This window comes from Astyanax mexicanus, chromosome 2, assembly GCF_023375975.1.
Source record: "Astyanax mexicanus isolate ESR-SI-001 chromosome 2, AstMex3_surface, whole genome shotgun sequence".
Lineage (NCBI taxonomy): Eukaryota > Metazoa > Chordata > Actinopteri > Characiformes > Acestrorhamphidae > Astyanax > Astyanax mexicanus.
In genome coordinates, this window is record NC_064409.1 from 71,757,565 (window position 1) to 71,778,530 (window position 20,966).

Sequence of the window (20,966 nt, forward strand, 5' to 3'; positions counted from 1 at the left end):
ACTATATGCGCTGGAACTGTGACACAGGAGCCTCTTGCTTTATTTTCTTTTTTGGTCCTGCATCAGAGAACTCTGATCCGTCAGAGGAGACAATGTGTTTACATGGTTTGTTGGGGTGCATTTTGCTGAATTTAGGTTTATACCTGTGTAAAAACAAATCAAACTGAGGGAGAAACACTTCAAGTAAACAAGCTCAACTTATTCAGACCAGAGACACTAACTTCAAGTGTGGAAATGCCCTTAATTTTATTAAATTATATTAAACCTCTATGGCATTAATTGGATATATAAAATATTTATTTCTTTCTAAATCTACCTGTATAACATTGCTTAAAGTCGGCGAATAAAAAAACCCCACTGTTTTAGTAAATTTGCAACAAGAATATAAACATCCAAATCTACTTCTTTACAGGTTCTTCCTTATATACAGATTTATATTTATGACCCACTTGTACACCTCATTGTAATAGGTCTAGATATGTCTTGTAACATTTATATTTAAAATAAACAAACAGAGTTAATTTAGTAGTAGTAGTAGTAATTAAACTTTTTATACTGATCATTTTAGGGAATTACCTTCCTTGACCTGAACGTTCGGAAAGTCATTGTAACGCTGGATTATGAAATATGTGAGTGAAGATATATACGTGAATAGACAGTAAACAGGAAAGTAGGAAAATCTGTTCCAACAGCACTGAACACAGCACAGACTCACAGTCCCAATGAGCTGTGTTTCAGGCAGACTGTGTTCTTGCAGCTTAGATACACTCACCATTTGAGCAGCAGGGAGGAGAGGACCACAGAGACTGAAGAGGCTGCCATGGCAGCAGAGCCCATCCAGGGCTGCAGCACCAGACCTATTGGCATAAAAACACCTGCAGACAAAAGCAGCTATTAATACACCTGGATCACAGTACACAAGATCTCATTTAATACAGGGCTAATGAGACCAGACTGTTCTATACTCATATGAGCAGACAGCTGCTTTAAATCACTGGGGTTTACTGATAATGCTACTGCGTTACTTAACAACCAATTACTAATAAACAATATTTACCTGTTGTTAATTTGAACAATTTGAGATCCAGTTTCAAAGTTTTAGCACTCTTGGACAAATGTCTTGTTTTAAGTAAACACACACACACACACACACACACTACTACACAGTCTTTTTAATACTTTAATTTTAGAAATTATTAGAAATTGAGTCTAAAATGTGCAGATTATCATATTTAAATTCTAGAGACAAAGGTTTCACTGTTCTGGGGATTTTCATATAGAAAGTAGATTTTGAACAGTTAAAAAAAATGTAGCCTTTTAAACTAGCATTTTAAAAATAAATATTATTCCCACATGTAGTGTCAAATCTGAAGCTGGATGACTTTGTATTTAGTAATGTTGTCATTTTGTATTTAGTTATTGTTCTGTTTTGTGAAGTGACTAAAATAATTAAATATTGAGAATAAAACGTTTGTTTTCTCAGTAGAGGATGTGTTCACTTATCCGAAAACTAAGACAATCCACAAAATGGGTCAAATAAACAGCAATTCCCAACTCTTCTGTAAGACTGTGGGCCCTACTTTAGTGATTTATAGATGAGTGGTCAACTGTGCACTGTGAAGCTTGATTTAGGTTGTGTCAGCAAGTCTTTGCTATCGTTAATGACAGGAAAAGACATGCACTAATAATCCGTGTATCATTCGTTCATTTGATATTCAATTGAGAATCAAAATCGGAAAATTAAAAAACCAATTCGTTTTTTCGTTTTTTCGTTTTTGAATATAATACCAAAAAACGAATAACGGCTTGTATTTTGTATTTTTATTTGGTTATCCAAACAAAAATTGGAAATTTAAAAAACGGACCAGGAGCCGAATTTGATTTTGATTTTGAACTTGACCCATTTGTGTGCCCCGGAAGTTACTGATTTGTTTATTCTTGGTGGGTTTCTGTTGCGCGGGAGTTCACTGCAGTGTTATCTACACAGTCTGTATTGCTGTAGGCAGCATGGCCGGACTGGAACCACATTCTGGCCTAATTAAAGATCTTTTTGAAGGTGGTAAGACGCATGAAGAGATTTCGTGCACGTTGCAGCAAATGGGGATCCAGCGATGTTCTGCAATGAGTGTTAGAAGGTTCTGTGTTCAACACGACCTTAAGCGAAAAAGACATGTATTTTCTGTTGTCATATCGTCTTCTTTCACTGCAACGCGTTTAGTTCCTCTGAACAAGATAAAACTCTCCATCCTCAACTCCATCCAAAGCCTACAGCAATACAGACTGTGTAGATAACACTGCAGTGAACTCCCGCGCAACAGAAACCCACCAAGAATAAACAAATCAGTAACTTCCGGGGCACACAAATGGGTCAAGTTCAAAATCAAAATCAAATTCGGCTCCTGGTCCGTTTTTTAAATTTCCAATTTTTGTTTGGATAACCAAATAAAAATACAAAATACAAGCCGTTATTCGTTTTTTGGTATTATATTCAAAAACGAAAAAACGAAAAAACGAATTGGTTTTTTAATTTTCCGATTTTGATTCTCAATTGAATATCAAATGAACGAATGATACACGGATTACTAATTCTCTTAAATAATCATGAGTGTGTTTTGGGCGCATTCAGACGTTGGCGGATTGCTATTTTAATGGCTTAGCGCTTCTGTGCTTATCAGCAGAGGTAAGTGACTACATTACTAACAGTAACATAACAGTAATGTTTTATTTTGAGGGGTGACTGTTGTCAGGGTTCAAATCAGTCAGTGGCGCATCTGTGTTTTCCATAGCCAAGATAGCAATACGCCAGAAATTTACCTGAACAGACCTCACTTCCAGAACAGCATATTTATAAGCGTCTTTGCTATTATACAACACAGGTGCAAGGCGTGAAAATAAGACTGTTTGCGTAGTGTAAGGTATCAATGAACATTGCGACACGCCCTGCACAGAGTGTAAAATAGCACCCTGTAAGTTGCATTGAGACACACTAATAGGACAGCTGCCAATATGCCATTTGTATATGCATGTCTTGCATTCACTCACCCGCTGCAATAGGAATTCCCACAAGATTGTAGATTAGTGCAAATACAAAGTTTATACGGATCCGCTTGACTGTCTTTTTTGAGAGATCAATGCTCGCAACAACATCAAGAAGATCATTCTGAGAAAAGACAGATAAAAAAGACAAAAAGAAACACTTTATCAGTCAGTAAACAGCAATGAAGATGTTTAACTATGTTTAATATAGCACATAAAAGCTAATAAAAACTCCTGCTTTGATCTCAGTGTTTAGTAGGGGTGGGCAATATGGCCCTAAAATAATATCACAATATTTCATAGTATTTTCGCGATAATACTTTTGTAGATATGACAAAAACAATGAATTAATAAAATATATATTTCAAAAATACACTACTGCAACAAAATGATAATTACATTTTATTATTGCATATGATATGGCACACCCTTAACTGAGATATTAAAAATACAAGAATTTTATCAGATTTGAAACAGAAGTCAATGATCCAGAATGTCATGATACTAATAATAATGCACTCAAAATATCTCCATATATATCCAGGATTAAAGTAAAATAAATGATACTGGGCAGATACAATCTGTCTCTAGTAGATATATAATGGGAAATAAGAACAGTGTACATTTTTATTTTGCTAAAAACAGTAAAAAAAAAAAGTAGTACCCTGATGTAATTATTAGGGGTGGGTGATATGGCACGATAATTCACGATAATATCGTTCACGATATTCAAAAATGTTATTGGCATTATTGCGTACGATGCGATATGGCACATCCCTAGGGTTCAGTCCAAGGTATAAACCAGACTGAGAGCTCTCACCCTGATTAGCACAACGTCAGCTGCTTCAATAGCCACATCAGTGCCTGTGCCGATGGCGATGCCCACGTCTGCCATTGCTAGTGCAGGAGAGTCGTTCACTCCATCGCCCACCATGGCCACCCGCTTCCCAGCCTGCTGCAGCTGCTCTACTTTAGCCACCTTGTGAGAGGGCAGCACTTCCGCAAACACCTTCCTGATGCCAACCTGTGCAGACAGCAGAGTATATTCAGCCACTGTATATATAGAAGAATTACTGACAAAACAATAATCAGTAATCAATTTAAATCATTTGAATCTGGTAGGGTTATACAAGTTTTAGCCTATGAGCTGTGGCCTTTGTCAAATAATGTCAAATATATGCGCCTTATAATCCGGTGCACCTTATGTATTAATTTTATCAGTCAGGTTGTAAGAAGCAGTAAAGCAACTCCACTGAAGCACAGCATAATACAGAAGTTTCAGTTCAGTTCTCCAGCAGTACTAGCATTACCCGCTAACTGCGCTAAGCACTAGCTCTTTCCCCCGTCCGGAGGTGAGTATTATCTCCCTGTAGCCTGCTGCTAACCCCGATTAGCATTAGCATTACCCGCTAACCACACTAAGTGCTAGCTAGCTCTTTCCTCATTCAGAGGCGAGTATGCTGGACTGTAGTCTGCACGTTTACAGTGTTAAAATAAGCTACGTGGGACGAATCGCTAGCTAATATCTCCCTGGCATACTGGAACACTTAGGGTTCCTCAGTGTAGTGCCGCCAGGTGGCTAGCGCTAGCTGTTAGCTGCTAATGCTGCTACACCCAGCCTCAGTGGAAATCTGGAGATTTAAGCTTATTGTAAATAAATGGAAGCGCTTTACGTTTTTAAGAAATACAGTTTTGTTTACTTAGCTTAGCTTTACTGCTGAACTAGAAGGAAAACATGGCCACATCCCTGTTCCTTGCTATTGTCACATAATGCACCTTATAATCCAATGCGCCTTATGTATGAAAATAGAAAATAGACATTTACCGAAAATGCCCCTTATAATCTGGTTCACCTTATAGTGCGAAAAATATAGAAAAACAAATTAGCACTTATTAGAGGAAGTTTCTCAAAAGAATCTTGTCTTTTGAGTACCTGAAAACAGTTATCCATGCATTTATATCCCCTCATGTTGACTACAGCAACTTGCTTTACCCCTGTTACTGTTTGTAAAATACAGAGTGGAATTTAAAGCTTAACTGTTTGTTTTTAAAGCTTTCCATGGCCAACCTCCTTCAACTTAATTTGACCCCTTACACTCTTCTCTTCTCCAACCACTAGCTTTTTTAGATATCCCTCTTTCTCTCTGCTGACATTCAAAGGCAACCACTCCAGGCAATTCCTTTTTATTAAGGAATTACCCACAGTAGATATTTTAAGGCCCAATTAAAAAAAAAAAAACATTTTTTCTCTCAGGAATTTGAGTGTTCTATTCTGTCTTGCCATCAGGATTTCTTATATTTTGTTATATTGTTAGCGTTTTTTATATTTGTTTTTATGTTTTCCCTTACGTTGAGTTTTGTTATTTTATCTAGGTATGTTGTATACAAAATAAATATGACTCCAGATATAAACTAAAATGAACTTATAGAGGCAGTTTTCCACACAATGATTAATACTAGTCTTTGACTACACAGCAGTTTAAATGGGGAATTTAGTCTAGCACAAGGCCTCATTCCTGCTTGGGAAAAAGGGTCCATAAGGTTGTGTATATATGTATGTTTTAATTACCTTTATAAACTATGACTGAAAAAGCTCCTTATTTGGGCAGTAAGTGGTTATTTACTCACTAAGTCACTAATATTGGTATAAATAATTAAAATAAATAACATTCATACAATGTCTCACAGTTTTACATCACTGTGTTCATTTAAACATATCCAAAGCTCTTTTCATGAGAGATTAGTATTATCTATACTTATTATTGGCAAATCAAAGCTTAATGATGGTAAATCAGTTGAGCTGAAGACAGCTAGGGAGCTGACTATGGGTGTTAACTCAATGTCTGTTGCTTTTTTTCAAGCTTTATTCTTCAGACTTGAAAGAAATATTTGTGTCTTTTTACAGTATTTATGTTTACCTGTATCTGTTCTAATATGAGCTGAAGTTTTTATAGTAAAAACTCTCTTACTCCTGAGAGAAAATGCTTTTTAACAATGTGCTTAATAGACAAAAAACTCAGTACTCTGCACAGAGTAATGTACTATGCAGAGGAATGGCGCCACCTGCTGGAAATCAATTCAACTGCACTGCTACACACTTACCAAGGCAATAGAGCAGAAACCTTAATATTACTTACTACATTTGCTAAACAGAGAGTACTGTACCTGTGCAGCGATGGCTCGTGCAGTTTTGCTGTTGTCGCCGGTCATCAGCACCACTTCCAGACCCATGGAGGTAAGAGTGTGAACAGCTAGCTCAGCCTCCGGCTTTACTGTATCCGCTATAGCAACCATGGCACACAGCTCACCTGATCAAATATAACAAAAAAACGCACAGGTGTTTTTTTACTACACATAATAACAACATTTATAATTAACAAACTGTTATACACTCTAAATAAAGAATAGAAATAGAAATAGAATAGTTAAGCAAATATTTTATTCAGTGCTGTTTATCCACACACTCTTCAAAACCATAAAAAAGAGCAAAAGTAAGAGCTACATGTTTTAGTTTTAGACAACCAGAACTAAACATGGCGAGGCAGCTTTTAGCCATTATGCTGCAGTCAGCTGGCATCTCCCAGAAGCTGTAAAATGTGCTCAGACTGTAACCTCTTTTATAAGAACAAGCTGAAAACAGTTATCTTGTTTCTGTTTATTTTTTCAAACTGTTTATCTTGCTCTATTTTTGCACACTACTAATCCTTAATTATTTATTTATTTCTTGTATTTCAATTTGTTTTCATTTTAACTTAAGTCGTAAAGGTCTCCTGCGAAAATGTTCTTTGTGAAATACTATAGGTCTCTCTGAGTTGTATATGATGCTGCATATGAAACTCTTCCTCAGTCTCCGCTGTCTAAAAAATAAAATTTCTCAGAAAAACGAGTCAATCAGGAAAGGCTCAGAAGCCGACGTCAACCAGCGACTTTATGGTCTCGCCCACCTTGGCTCCGGACCTCCGACAGACAGTGCTGAAGCCGAATAAAGCAGGGCTAAATAGAAACACCAGCGCACTTTTTTCACTGTGGTCTCTAGTACTAGACATTTTAAAATAAAATAAAAAACGATGGAATGAGATCTTTACATTTCATGTTAATATTTTTTATTTAAATTTGTTATTAGTTTTTATTCTTTTAACTATAATGTCTTGCAGCTCTCTTTTTTTTCTCTGGTGTAAAGCACCTTGAATTGCCTTAGTGTATAAAGGGTGCTATCGAAATAAACTTGCACTGTCTTTTTAAAAAGTTAGAGTATTTATGGGTTAATGGTTTTGCACTAACCGTCCACAGCAACAAGTACAGCAGTGCGGCCCCTCCTCTCGTGTTCCGTCATGGCCTCGTCCACATCAGGCCGAATGTGCAGAGCATTGCGTCTCATCCACTCCCTGTTCCCAATCAGCACTGTGTACGAGGCTGACTGGACCAGAGCTAACAGAACAGATTAACAGAACAGGTTCACTCATCTAGCTTTAGCTTCACTCATAAAGCTATAAATCTATAGACATCACAATTACAGTAGAGACTCCACAGACATGAATAATATATGGCATATAAATATTTTAATGTGGAGAACTTTTAATCTGAAAAGCCCTCAGTGCTGCCCCAACAAGTATGCATATCTTTTACTTAAGAATTACAATGAAGTAAACACTGTTTTTAAAGTTATTATTTATTAACTACTAAATGCCATTTGTCCATTAATGATCAAATTATATAAAAAATCACAGAACACCACACTTTTTATACACAATAATACTTAATTTTTGTAAGCACAATCATTAATAATCAAGATTAGTGTCATGTAGACACACCCACAAAAAATACATTATATATTGTCCCTATCCAATGAAAAACATGTATCTCCAAAAACAGCATCCTTACAAAAGAGAGATAAAATCTTCCTTAACTTTAATGGAAGTCAATGTAAAAGGAGTTTATTTTTGGTAATTTTAAAGAATTTCTATTGGTTCGTTCATCAAGGACTTTAACACAGTGTAAGGGACATTATATATGTTCAAATTATGTAGTAAACTAAAAATCTACAAAAATAGAGATACATGTTTTTAATTGGACATCTATGATATTCACTGTGGGAGCTTGTATATTGATATGGCTGTTTCTTGGCCTGTCACAACAATTGCATTATCGACTTACTGTAAAATATAAGGATTAGGGCTGTCAGCATTAAAGTGTAAATGCATACGATTAATTTGGAATCTGTTGTGCGTTATTATTAGTTTGACCCCAACTTCTGACATAATCTGTCCTGCCCCCACCTAATGCATGGGTTTCTCGGTCCGGTCCAAAAGACAATAGCTCTGAAACGGTTTGATTGTGGTCAGCACGTGATCTGGTCTCAACCTGTCCCAGCTATCAAATATACTCCTTTATAATTGAACTAAACTGTTAATAAAGTGCAGTTTAATCTGATATATTTGTCAGATAATATATTGCAATGAACAAATGCTGCCGCTGCTTCTCCTCCATTCAGCATTCACTGCTTGCAGCTGTGCTGCACGTCCTATTGAAAACACTGTGTTTGAAAGCGCAGTGGCAAATTTTCAGTTAAAGTGCGTTCTGTGTTAAAGCAGCTTCACACTGCACAGATACACACTCTGGAACACAGAATCTTCTTACTATATTTACTTTCTTGCTCCCATGCCAGACAGCTCTGACCAATCAGAGGAGACAATGTGCTTGTGTGGTTTAGGTTTATACCTGTGTGAAACCAAACCAAACAGAGGGAGAAACACTCTCCAAATAAACAAACTCATCAACTGACCAAGACCATAGAAACTTTCACAACTACAGGTGTGAAAACACTCTTTTATACTCAGCAAATTAAGTTCTAATTCAGAAATCCTTACAACTAAACTGAGATGTTTACAATAAAGTAAAAAAAAGCTTCCTCTATTCAATTCATAATACTTTCTTTATTCCAGCGTCCCATGTTGCCTTTATCTCCCATCAAACATACAAGTATGTATATACTAGTATTTTAATTGACAACACTAATATAAATATAATTGAATTTTACATTTTGTACATTTATTCCGTTATTTACGTTTGAATATTATAAAAATGTGCGTCTTAAGAAGAACAAGTGCGATTAATGGCAGTTAATCACACAATATTGTTGCAATTAATCTGATTAAATTATTTTTATCGATTGACACCACTAACATGAATAATATTAATTTATTAATCAATCTATGAACAATAATTGAGCTGGTATTTTGACACTGATTAAAAAAAATGTTTATTTTTATTCATCAGGTATGTGAATATTCATTCATTGCATTAAAAAAGGCTGTCATTTTATTACTATGCTATTTTATTATCTTTTTATAAGAATATGGTCATAAAATGACCATATATTGTCCAAGAAAAATTATTATTATGAACAGGCCTAGCTGGTACTTTTTTCTGTGAGGAACATTTGGGTTTTAGTGTTAGTTTAGATTCATGCTGTAGGACTCACTGAGTGGCTCCGGGTCCATAATGAGGGGATGTGCGTTGGAACTGGCTCTGGGGTCACTGATCTGCACCAGGATGGCATTGCGCTGGTTCTCCTCCCCATCACTGTCCTCCCTCTTTACCAGGTTCTCAGTGTTGCTCACATGACACCTGATGCCACAGCCTGGCACAGCCTGGAAATCTGTGCAGGTGCCCAGCATCTCTGTGCCCAGCTCCTGAAAGCACAGGTTACACAGTGAAACCAAGTTAAACACTACTCAACACAATCAGATACAGGATAAACAGAGGTACTAATCTAAAGGACAGACCTGTTTACAGAAGCGGGTGATTGCTGCCCCGAGTGGATGCTCGCTGTTGTTCTCCGCCGTGCCAACAATGGCCAGAAGTTTGGAGCGAGGCATTCGGTTTCCCTCCACCAAAATCTTCACCTGCACCACCTTAGGAGCTCCATATGTGATGGTGCCAGTTTTATCAAAAACCACAGACTGAATCTGAGAGAAAGAGGAAAAAAAAAAGTCATATTTTTGGCAGAGAACAGATATTGCAAGAATCCCCATAAAACTTTGATTAAGAAATTTGGTAGCGTGAAACTTTTTTTTTTAATTGACCAAGAAATCCAGTAATCAGGGTTCATCCACATTTTGACCAATAAATTTCCATTATTTTTTCACAATTTTTTCATGCCTTCAAGGCAATTTTTTCTGACCATTCAATTTTTAAAACATCAGTGCAGACATGGACAATAAAACCAAAAATCAACTACAACTATAATTAAAATTGATTACAGTAGGTCTAAAATTAATCAGATAGAATATTGACACTTTTTAATAATAATAATAAAATGTGTGTCAGATCCTGAGAACTCTGTTGTGTAGAGATAAATTACTAAATGAACTCTGTGCTGATGTATATTTTAGCTCAAAATAGCTTTTATCCATCGATAAACAGAAACACAAAGATTCTAGACCAAAATTCAGTTACTTTTCCCAAAACATTCTGGGTATTTTTATTTTTCCAAAACTTATCCAGACCTGGAAATTGCTATTTTCAAATTCCATGACTTTTCCAGGTTTTTCATGACCGTACAAACCCTGAGTAATGAATGATTAGGGGAATAAAATGACTAAACATTTGGGTGGTGAGTATAAAAAAATAAAAAAAAACTAATCAGGTTGTATGTAATAAAAATAAATGACAATGAAATCTGGTGGCGTGTTATAAATATAAAAACCTGATGGTGTATAATAACTACAAATGATTTTTGACTAAGAACTGTGGTGCTGTGTAATAAATACAATTTTCGACTAAGAAATCTGGACGTTTAATCAATAAAACAATACTGACTAAAAATGTGTCATTCTAAAAAAAATAAAATAAAATCCGGTGGTGTATAATAAAGAAAAAAAATACTAAAACAATCTTGGTAGTGTGTAATAAATTGAAGAAAAAAATGAAATCTAGCAGTGTGTAAAACAACCTCAGACAGATATGGTGCCGTTCTTGCTCACCCTATGGGCCATTTCTAGAGGCTCGCCTCCTTTGATAAGAATTCCGTTCTGAGCTCCGACTCCTGTACCCACCATCACTGCTGTGGGAGTTGCCAGACCCAGAGAGCAGGGGCAGGCGATGCACAGCACTGTAATGGAGGCCTGGAAGGCGAAGCGAATGATGGCCTCTGCCTGAGACACACTCTTATCATAGCCCTGCAGAAAGACACAGTCATCAGTACAGCAACTTTAACACCCTTAGCTCTGTTACCTAGCAGATTCCAGTCAGACCACCTTTATCACATGGCTGAGCAAAAGTTGGCAAACTGACACTTATACAACCATATAAAGGCCACATCTCTCTAAGTAAATCAGGCTCTAATACATCATGAACCCTAAGCTACTTAGAAACAATATTATCTTGCACAGAATTGTAAAGAACCCAGGAGTAATAGAGAGAGTTAAGACATGGCATGTATGCCAGCCACTGAAACAGCCGAACAAGTCTGGAGCTGCTTGGATTAGTGCAGGTTGTGTTTGAGCACAAACAGAAGCTTAAAGCACTCACAGGGAAGTACATCTCCACCAGACGGAAGTTTACAAATCCAATCGCTATCCAGGCGAGGAGGGTGAGGACGGAGACCGCTACTATAAAGGGGACGAAGTAGCCACTGATCCTATCTGCAAACTGCTGAATAGGAGCCTGTGGTGCAGAGAGAGAAAACAGAGGATGTCCAAAAACAAGCAGCAATGTTAAAATCACTGATCTCCAAATAATTATATATAATATAGAGCTCTGGAAAAAAATAAGAGACCACCTAAAAATAATGAGTTTCTTTTATTTTACCAAATGTAAAACCTCTGGAACATAATCAAAAGGAAGATGGATGATCACAAGCCATCAAACTATAAAACCAAGATGAACTGCTTGAATTATTGGATTAGCATAAAGTTATCCAAAAGCAGTGTGTAAGACTGGTGGAGGAGAACATGCAAAGATGCATGAAAACTGCATGACAAAAACTTGTTTTCTTTGCATTATTTGAGGTCTGAAAGCTCTGCATCTTTTTTGTTATTTCAGCCATTTCTCATTTTCTGCAAATAAATGCTCTAAATTACAATATTTTTATTTGGAATTTGGGAGAAATGTTGTCTGTAGTTTATAGAATAAAATAACAATGTTCATTTTACTCAAATATATACCTATAAATAGCAAAATCAGAGTAACTGATTCAGAAACTGAAGTGGTCTCTTAATTTTTTTCCAGAGCTGTATATGCACAGTCTCCTCCAAATGTATTGGAACAGTGAGGCCATTGCCATTATTTTTGCTGTAGACTGGAAACATTTGGGTTTCACATTAAAATATGATTATGTGACAAAATATCAACATTTCAGTTTTTATTTACAGATATTTACATCTGGATCTGATACACAGTTCAGAAGAAAGCATTTTTTACCTGAACCCACCCATAGGCCTCAATGTTCCAATACGTTTGGAAGGAACTGTCTATAGGTCTGCAATGCCACGTAAGACAAATAGTTCATGCTAGAATGTGCTTAAAACAAATTTGCTGTGTTCTCATGTTATACAGTATATTTAGCAGCCAGGTTACATCTGCCAACTTAGTTTATTTTACTACTAACTCAGAAATAGGAAGGAAATTGCAAATACAATAAGACATCTAAAATAAATTACTTCTAATAAAAGCTAGTGAAAATGTTGCAACGTCAGTTTGTGCAGCCATGATATACAGCATACTTATATACATAATAGAGTTTCAAGGTTTAAGGCACCCAAAAACAGTATTTAAAGCTTCTTATGTCTACTTTAAGTAAATCTTATACTGTAAAAACTTCCAAATCAGAACAGATGCAGGCAAACAAAAATACATTAAAAAGTAGAAGGAACTTCGCATTCTGAAGAAAGAAGATCTCATGTGATAGTGTGGAGAACTAAGCTTGGTTTTATGTCACTAAGGGCTGATTGATTAACAAACGCTGTTGTTGGACGCTAAGGTTAGACTAAGCATGAAAAAGCTGTGTTTGTCTACTATGCTGTTCTTAAACAGAACCATCTGGCTGAGAGTATAAGAAAAGCCATGCTCTACTAGAGTTTCCCAAAAAGCATCTTAGTGTTAAGAGAGTCGAGGGGGTTAACTGGTAGAGGGGGTGTTTAAAGTAATGCTCACTCAACCGTTTAAGAATAATCTTTGTGTTAAGAAGCTTTGGTCTAGACTCAGCCCAGAACTACAAATCATTCCAAAATGACTAAGAGAGCTGCAGATCATTAATAAATTTAAAAATAAAAATATTCTCAAATGAATAAGATATTTATGCAGAACGTGACGGATTTTAGTTAAGCCTATTGTTTTATCGTGGATCGTAAAACCTTTTGTGCTAAGCTGCAGTGGAATCTTGAAAAAAATAAAAAATACTGCCACTGTTTGACCCAGTAGTGAGGCTTCAAAATATAAATATAAGAAATATAAATAATATAAAATTCAAACAGATAAAGTTTAATTGGGCGAATTTTAGTTGTGATTTATCATGAAAAATGTATTTAGACAATGTTTGTGGAACAAATTATTCTCTTCTATATCTACTTTTGGATGGTACACATGGTTAAACATGAGTTGATCTGATCTGAGAACATTTTGCTGGAATATTGCTATTCCTTACAGCTGAACACAAAAGAAAGGTTAAAGCTGTAACTGATTACAAACTTTTGAACTTTGAAACTTTTTTTTTTAAATGCATACCTTTGAGGTCTGCGCCTCCTCCACCAGTTTGACGATCTGTGAGAGAGTGGTATCTGTGCCTACATGCGTGGCTCGGATGAGCAGAGATCCGTTCTGGTTGATGGAACCAGCGATCACTGTACTCCCGGGTTTCTTTGTTACTGGCATGGCTTCACCTGTAGCATGAGATGGTTTTAGAAAATAATATCCTCTAATAACAGCATTTTAATACTTAAAAATTTATACACAAAAGTAATTCAAATCTACTCTACATTTCTGTAACTTTAATGCTGTACTTCATATGAGCAGGATAAAAGTGGCTGCTTTACCTGTGATGAGCGACTCATCTGCCATTGAATGTCCTTCAATGACTCTCCCATCTACTGGGAACTTTCCTCCTGGAACCACTTTGACTATATCACCCCTCTGTACCAGCTCCACATCCACCTGCTCCTCACTGAGAGAGAGAGAGAGAGAGAGAGAGAGAGAGAGAGAGAGAGAGAGAGAGAGAGAGAGAGAGAGAGAGAGAGAGAGAGAGAGAGAGAGAGAGAGAGAGAGAGAGAGAGAGAGAGAGAGAGAGATAAATACAAAAAAAAAAAAACAACCATAATCATAATAATCTTTGTCCATCTTAACCCGTAAGAGCCCAGACCCATTTCTGAATATTGATACCAAGCTCAAAATGTAATTAGATAAATTCAGTGAGAAGTTTATTAATAATTTTCTTTATTGTGGCCACATGACGTCTAATTTTTCATTCCATCGTTTAAACAGTGCTCCACTGTTTCTGTATAGCTCTGCTTTATGTCCCTGAATTAGTGGTCTCTGAAGGCAGACAGGATTTCGGCTCTTGCTTATAAATATTCATACATGCAAATATATTGCCTCTGATTTGCTAACAGCACATCAGCACCACCCCCCCATAATGGAAGCACACCATTATGTTTTTATTCCAAAGCTGCAGCTCAGAATAATCCATTTTTTGGCCTGCATAGGGTCATTAAAGCCTAGAAACAGATATGAAGAAGAAGTGCACAAACACAGATTGTTCTAATCTGTCAGTAGATAGCAGCAATAAACCCATAAAGTCATTCATCACTTCTTTATTGATATCAAACTAAAAAAAAGGGAAACGACTGGAGTAGTATGTTAAGTCTCTGTGGCAGAGAGCTGGAAGTAAAGCAGGGTACCAGGGGAAAGAAAATGTACCTTAACACGGCCATTGTATCTCCATTGAGAGTCACAACAGTAGCCTCAGTCGCCTGTAAGGACATCAGCTTGGACAGAGCCTCAGACGTTTTACTCTGTGGGAGAAATTTAACACAGGAGCAGTGATTAAAAGGTTAAGGCTAATTCTACTACAGGAAGAGTATTAAAGAACACAACAGAATTTATAGCATCATAAGCAGTGTTTTGCTTAAACAGTTTCAAAGAAAGGTTGTGTGACTGTAGAGCCACAGTCATGCAGCAGTCACATGATTTGCTTCAAAGCTGGAGAAAATGCTTGGGGGGGAAACCAGGGGGAGTTTAGGATATCCCCAAAACAATAATCAGCTAAAACATTATGATTATGATTTCTTGTTCTGAATGTTTGATCCAATAAATTAATGTGAGAAAGTTGATGCAAGCTAATCAGGCAAATAGAAGTAACATGTTTTAAATATTTTTTACAGAAACAATTTAATTGTATTAAAATTGTATAATGAAAAATGCATTTAAATGTAACTGTATTTTCAGACACTGTATTTAAAATATATATATATATATATATATTTGCACAGTTTTATTTATTTATTTATTACTCCATTACTCAATTAAACTTTCAATTTGTTACAATAACATTCTTGTAGCTTATTTAAATATATAAATACAGATCTAGAACAAATTAAGAGAGCACTTCAGTTTCTGAATTAGTTTTTCTGATTTTGCTATTTATAGGTATATATTTGAGTAAAATGAACATTGTTATTTTATTCTATAAACTACAGACAACATTTCTCCCAAATTCCAAATAAAAATATTGTAAATTAGAGCATTTACTTGTAAAAAATGAGAAATGGCTGAAATAACAAAAAAGATGCAGAGCTTTCAGACCTCAAATAATGCAAAGAAAACAAGTTCATATTCATCAAGTTTTAATAGTTCAGAAATCAATATTTGGTGGAATAACCCTGGTTTTTAATCACAGTTTTCATGCATCTTGGCATGTTCTCCTACACCAGTCTTACACACTGCTTTTGGATAACTTTATGCTAATCCAATAATTCAAGCAGTTCATCTTGGTTTTATAGTTTGATGGCCTGTGATCATCCATCTTCCTCTTGATTATATTCCAGAGGTTTTCAATTTGGTAAAATCAAAGAAACTTATCATTTTTAGGTGGTCTTTTATTTTTTTATCCTAGTCCATTTACTTTGCATCCAATATGTGTAAATATTTCCATGTGTAAATATTTTCATGTTCCATATGTTGTATGTACTCTCAGCTACACTGTAAATGAATAGTCATTGTCATAGTCACTGTGAAGCTTAAAATATATATATTTTTTAATTGGGCATGGGCATAATGTTTGATGCAGGTTACATTAATCATTGATCAGCATGGGATCCATGAGGTCTGAGAACCACTTCTCTATTGTTTTAAAAACAATGAAGCAAAGCAACAGGTAATAATACCATCACATGTTGGGGGACTGTACCTTGGCTATCTGCTCCAGCCATCTGCCCAGTGAGATGAAGACGAAGAGCATCGGTGGCGTATCAAAGAAGGTGATGGGGTTCACCTTCGCTTTCTCAATCATGGCAACCATCAGAATGACCAGGGAGTAAGTAAAAGCGATGGACGTGGCCAGGACTATCAGCACGTCCATATTGGCTGACCAGTGCTTTAGAGCTTTATATGCTTGGGCGTAAAAGTGACGGCCTCCAATGAACTGCAAAGAAAAATAATCACATGTTCAGTTTCTGGACAATCAAATCACTCCAAAACATCAAAGACAATGTAGACAATGTAATGGTGTACTGACTCTGCAGCTCATATTATATAATTCTGTGTTGTAGCCTGCAGTAAGCATTTCATTTTTATATGTACAACATATTTGATAATCAATGAAATACAATGAAATACAAAATTTAACAATATTCTATTTAATCTGTATAAGATCACCAACATGACCAACTTGGCATAAAGTAGATTTGTTTGCCTTAAAATCAGATTTCATGCATCTTTTTTCTGAATGCATGCACTGATTCATTTGTTATGTGTGTATGCTGTTTCAGGAGCAGGCTCATTCCCATTACAGACAGATGAAGGACACATTTACATGTATACATTTATTATTTATTGTTAACAACCAAGATAGCCAAATACATACTGAGCAAAAAAATCTAAATTTATTAACAAGGCTTGTAATGAGAATATAGCCTAAATGGTATATGGCAAAAAATATATAACTATTATTGCATGATGACCATATACAGCTTTGGAAAAAATTAAGAGACACTCCAGTTTCTGAATAAGTTTCTCTGATTTTGCTATTTATAGATATAGGTTTGAGTAAAATGAACATTGTTGTCCATAAACTACAGACAACATTTCTCCCAAATTCCAAATAAAAATATTGCCATTTTGAGCATTTATTTGCAGAAAATAAGAAAAGGCAGAGCTGAAGAATATGAAAACCAGTTCATATTCATGAAGTTTTAAGAGTTCAGAAATCAATATTTGGTGGAATAACCCTCGTTTTTAATCACAGTGTTCATAAATCTTGGCATCTCCTCCACCAGTCTTACACACTGCTTTTGGATAACTTTATGCCTTTACTCCTGGTGCAAAAATTCAAGCAGTTCAGTTTGGTTTGATGGTTTGTGATCATCCATCTTCCTCTTGATTATATTTCAGAGGTTTTTAATTTGGTAAAATCGAAGAAACTCATAATTTTTAAGTAGTCTCATTTTTTCCAGAGCTGTATATATAATTGCCTATTTCCCTATTGTGCTGCTGTTGTAGTTTGGACTACATAAACTGTATGAGAGCACTGTGCCTTCTTTGCTCAGAAAAATCAGGTCTACTTGAGGAATAAAACACATGAGGCCTTTTATTTTTTTTATGATGCTAGAAGATACCAGATAACATCACCCATATCATTACTGTTAAGCTTCAAACCTTTAAGCTTCTTTTATTATTTTTAATTTTCTCAGGCTGCTACAATATGAAACCACCATGGCCCACTGCCAGGAAGCAAAGAGGGGAAGAATGAAACCAAAAAAAGACACCACCCCCACCAGCAACAAAACCCATATACATGTGTCTGCCTCTCGTGGATTGGCCTTTTCAGTCACAGCAGGCGCTGTGTGAATAACTAACTTCAGACACAAGAAATCTATGGTCTTTCCAGACTGTGATGCCGACGACGATGTTTTGTTAAAACAGAGATGATATGCTGGACTGTGAGTTACCTGCACAGGCACACAGAAGAGGAAGGAGAGCAGGTTCATGATGGACAGGCCGGGTAGGAGCTGCCTCTCCAGGAACATGTGGGAGTGGTACATCTGTCTGTCTTCTCGTGTGGCGTTGTGATGGTGGGACATTACGATCATGTGGTCGACCACCATCATGTAGATCATCATTCCCATAACAGGAACGCAGAACACCAGGCTGATGAGGAAGGATTTCTTCCACCTGGAGAACAACGACAACAAACATAAAATATCTAACACACTGTAGTTTGATCCCGCACACTGAGCATCTACTATGATGAGTCCTGATGTCAGTTCTACCCTGTGAGAACACGGTAGTCATTTAAATAAAAAACATATTCCCAGAATTTTATTACTTTTGCAAATTGCCAGGTTTGCGTTTTTCCCACCAAATTGGGCTTGTTTGACAATCCAGTCTCGGGTAAAAATTTAGGGGTGGTGGGTTGCCTTTTTTTACTCTTAAAAATGACCTCAGCCGAAAAAAAAAAAAAAAAAAAAATATCAGCATACAATTTTATTTTTGTCACATATAATCAATGCTCAAGCGAAAAAATAAATTGCAAGTCGAGTGATGTAATTTGGTTTTTTTATTTTGTCATAGAATTTTCACAAGTTTGGAAAAAAAATAGGCAAAATGGTATTTTCATTTTTGTTTTAGTGTTTTCATTTCAGTTTTCATTTTAGTGGGAGAAAAAGAAAGAGAAAGAAAGAAAGAGAGAGAGAGAGAGAGAGAGAGAGAAAGAAAGAGAGAGAGAGAGAAAGAGAGAGAAAGAAAGAGAGAGAGAGAGAGAGAGAGAGAGAGAGAGAAAGAGAGAGAAAGAGAAAGAGAGAGAAAGAAAGAAAGAGAGAGAGAGAGAGAGAGAGAGAAAGAAAGAGAGAGAGAGAGAAAGAGAGAGAAAGAAAGAGAGAGAGAGAGAGAGAAAGAGAGAGAAAGAAAGAAAGAAAGAGAGAGAGAGAGAAAGAGAGAGAGAGAAAGAAAGAGAGAGAGAGAGAAAGAGAGAGAAAGAGAGAGAGAGAGAGAGAGAGAGAGAAAGAGAGAGAGAGAGAGAGAGAGAGAAAGAGATAAGAGAGGGAGATCACAATGTTACCAGAAACCAGAAATCACAAGGCAAAAAATGTTAAAGAGGAGAGAAGAGGAGTACTGGAGGGGCGAGAACATAAACGAGTAAGTAAAATTTGTTTTTGTTTTTTTTTGCTAGGTATGTTACTATTTAATGATATATTTTATGATAAAACTATAATGTTACAATATTATTAATGACTTTTAAACAGATAAACAGTAATACTGATAATAAATTCCTTATAAACAAAATAGTTGTACACATAAGAGTTTTGCCATTTGCTTCAAATGTGTGACAAACATATATTTTGGACTAGTTTAAGCTTGTGAAGGGTGGGTTTTAGACGTACTTTGGGCTGGATATTTTTGTTGAATCTGGCAACCCTGCTCTGAAAACATCTGAAATGTAGGAGCAGCAGACTCAGATAGCTGAATAGGCACAAAATAGGAAATTGAATTCTAAAATTAGCAAAGAAACGTGCTAACTGCAAAAATCTTTGCAAACTGTGTGCATGGCAGCGAACTGCATGGCAGTACTGTTGATGAGCGGCAAATCAAGAATAAAAGGAAGTGAACGTAGCAGTGTCAAAAAATACACAATGGTAGCAAATCAATACAAAAAATCAGTACTTAAGAATAGTATTTTTACAGTTTAACATAAAATGTCCTTGTTTTCCTGAGTTAATCTATAAAAAAAACATTTCTATTCATGAATTGACTCAGGGCCATTCTAGTTTTAAACCAATATTTTACATTCATATTTTATACCCCACTTTACGGTACATGATTATGTTAACACACGTCAGATGTTTTAGATGTAAACAAAAGAGATTATATCCTGAATTTATTAAGGGGGTAAAAAGGGGGGGAGGGGTAAAAATCTATATAAAGTTGTGTGTATCTGTGTGACAAACACGTAATTCACTGTTATCACTGCACACCTAGCACAACCTTATCATTATCCAAACACTGGACCAAGATTCAACACGAACCAGCATGGATCTTTACTCTGGGATTTTCCTGCTTTTGCAATGGAAAACAAACATGTCTAACCTTATGAATCTCATTAGTCACTGAAACAAAACTGTTGTTCACTTACTGCTGTATCTCTATACTGTGATCCAGATGACTTCCTGAACGATCCTTCTTCACCAGCGAAGCTTCAAACCCCAAATTCTGTCAATCAAGAAGTATTTCATGATCAACACAACAATAAAATGTACTTAAATATTATTTACTTTTGAACTGTGGAACTTTCTTATGGCACAGAGACCCCAGATAAGTTTTAGTAATCAGAAGCACATTACGTGAACTCCTTCTAGGAATGTAAAGGGTCACAGGACTTATGATTTAAGTTTTATTACTGCATGGAATGCACTGTTCTGTAGGAGTTCAGTATAACAGGGGAAAAAGCAACAACCCTATAGTATTCTTTTCACTCATTTAAACAGACAGTCCTACAAGCTAGAGTTTGTTCCACCTATTGTTGCATAGCGCCCCCCTGAGGTAGTGTATGTATATGTTAGCACTACTGATGTGTTTCTGCACACACACCCTATAGCTGGCCATAAAAACACTGCAGACACACTGGCCTCGTCTGATCCTCCATGATTTTATGATTTAAAATATAATAGAATAAAGGTGAGAATGACATAAATACTTGTTTATTATTAAGATTAGTAAGATTA

At 36.0% G+C, this 20,966-nt stretch overlaps 1 protein-coding gene across 1 annotated transcript in view; it reads right to left on the bottom strand.

The window, feature by feature from the left end:
• The window catches only part of atp7a (ATPase copper transporting alpha), a 47,024-nt gene that overhangs the window by 5,617 nt on the left and 20,441 nt on the right, over window positions 1–20,966 (bottom strand). Inside the window, exons 8-22 of the mRNA XM_022671999.2 lie at window positions 20,378–20,454; window positions 18,198–18,420; window positions 16,439–16,672; window positions 14,950–15,044; window positions 14,070–14,197; window positions 13,762–13,916; window positions 11,569–11,703; window positions 11,022–11,216; window positions 9,822–10,004; window positions 9,518–9,728; window positions 7,318–7,464; window positions 6,202–6,344; window positions 3,857–4,060; window positions 3,043–3,160; window positions 773–875 (exon numbers count right to left, since the gene is read on the bottom strand). Of these exons, the coding sequence (XP_022527720.2) occupies window positions 773–875; window positions 3,043–3,160; window positions 3,857–4,060; window positions 6,202–6,344; window positions 7,318–7,464; window positions 9,518–9,728; window positions 9,822–10,004; window positions 11,022–11,216; window positions 11,569–11,703; window positions 13,762–13,916; window positions 14,070–14,197; window positions 14,950–15,044; window positions 16,439–16,672; window positions 18,198–18,420; window positions 20,378–20,454 (2,351 nt within the window). The remainder of the gene's footprint in view (window positions 1–772; window positions 876–3,042; window positions 3,161–3,856; window positions 4,061–6,201; window positions 6,345–7,317; window positions 7,465–9,517; window positions 9,729–9,821; window positions 10,005–11,021; window positions 11,217–11,568; window positions 11,704–13,761; window positions 13,917–14,069; window positions 14,198–14,949; window positions 15,045–16,438; window positions 16,673–18,197; window positions 18,421–20,377; window positions 20,455–20,966) is intronic.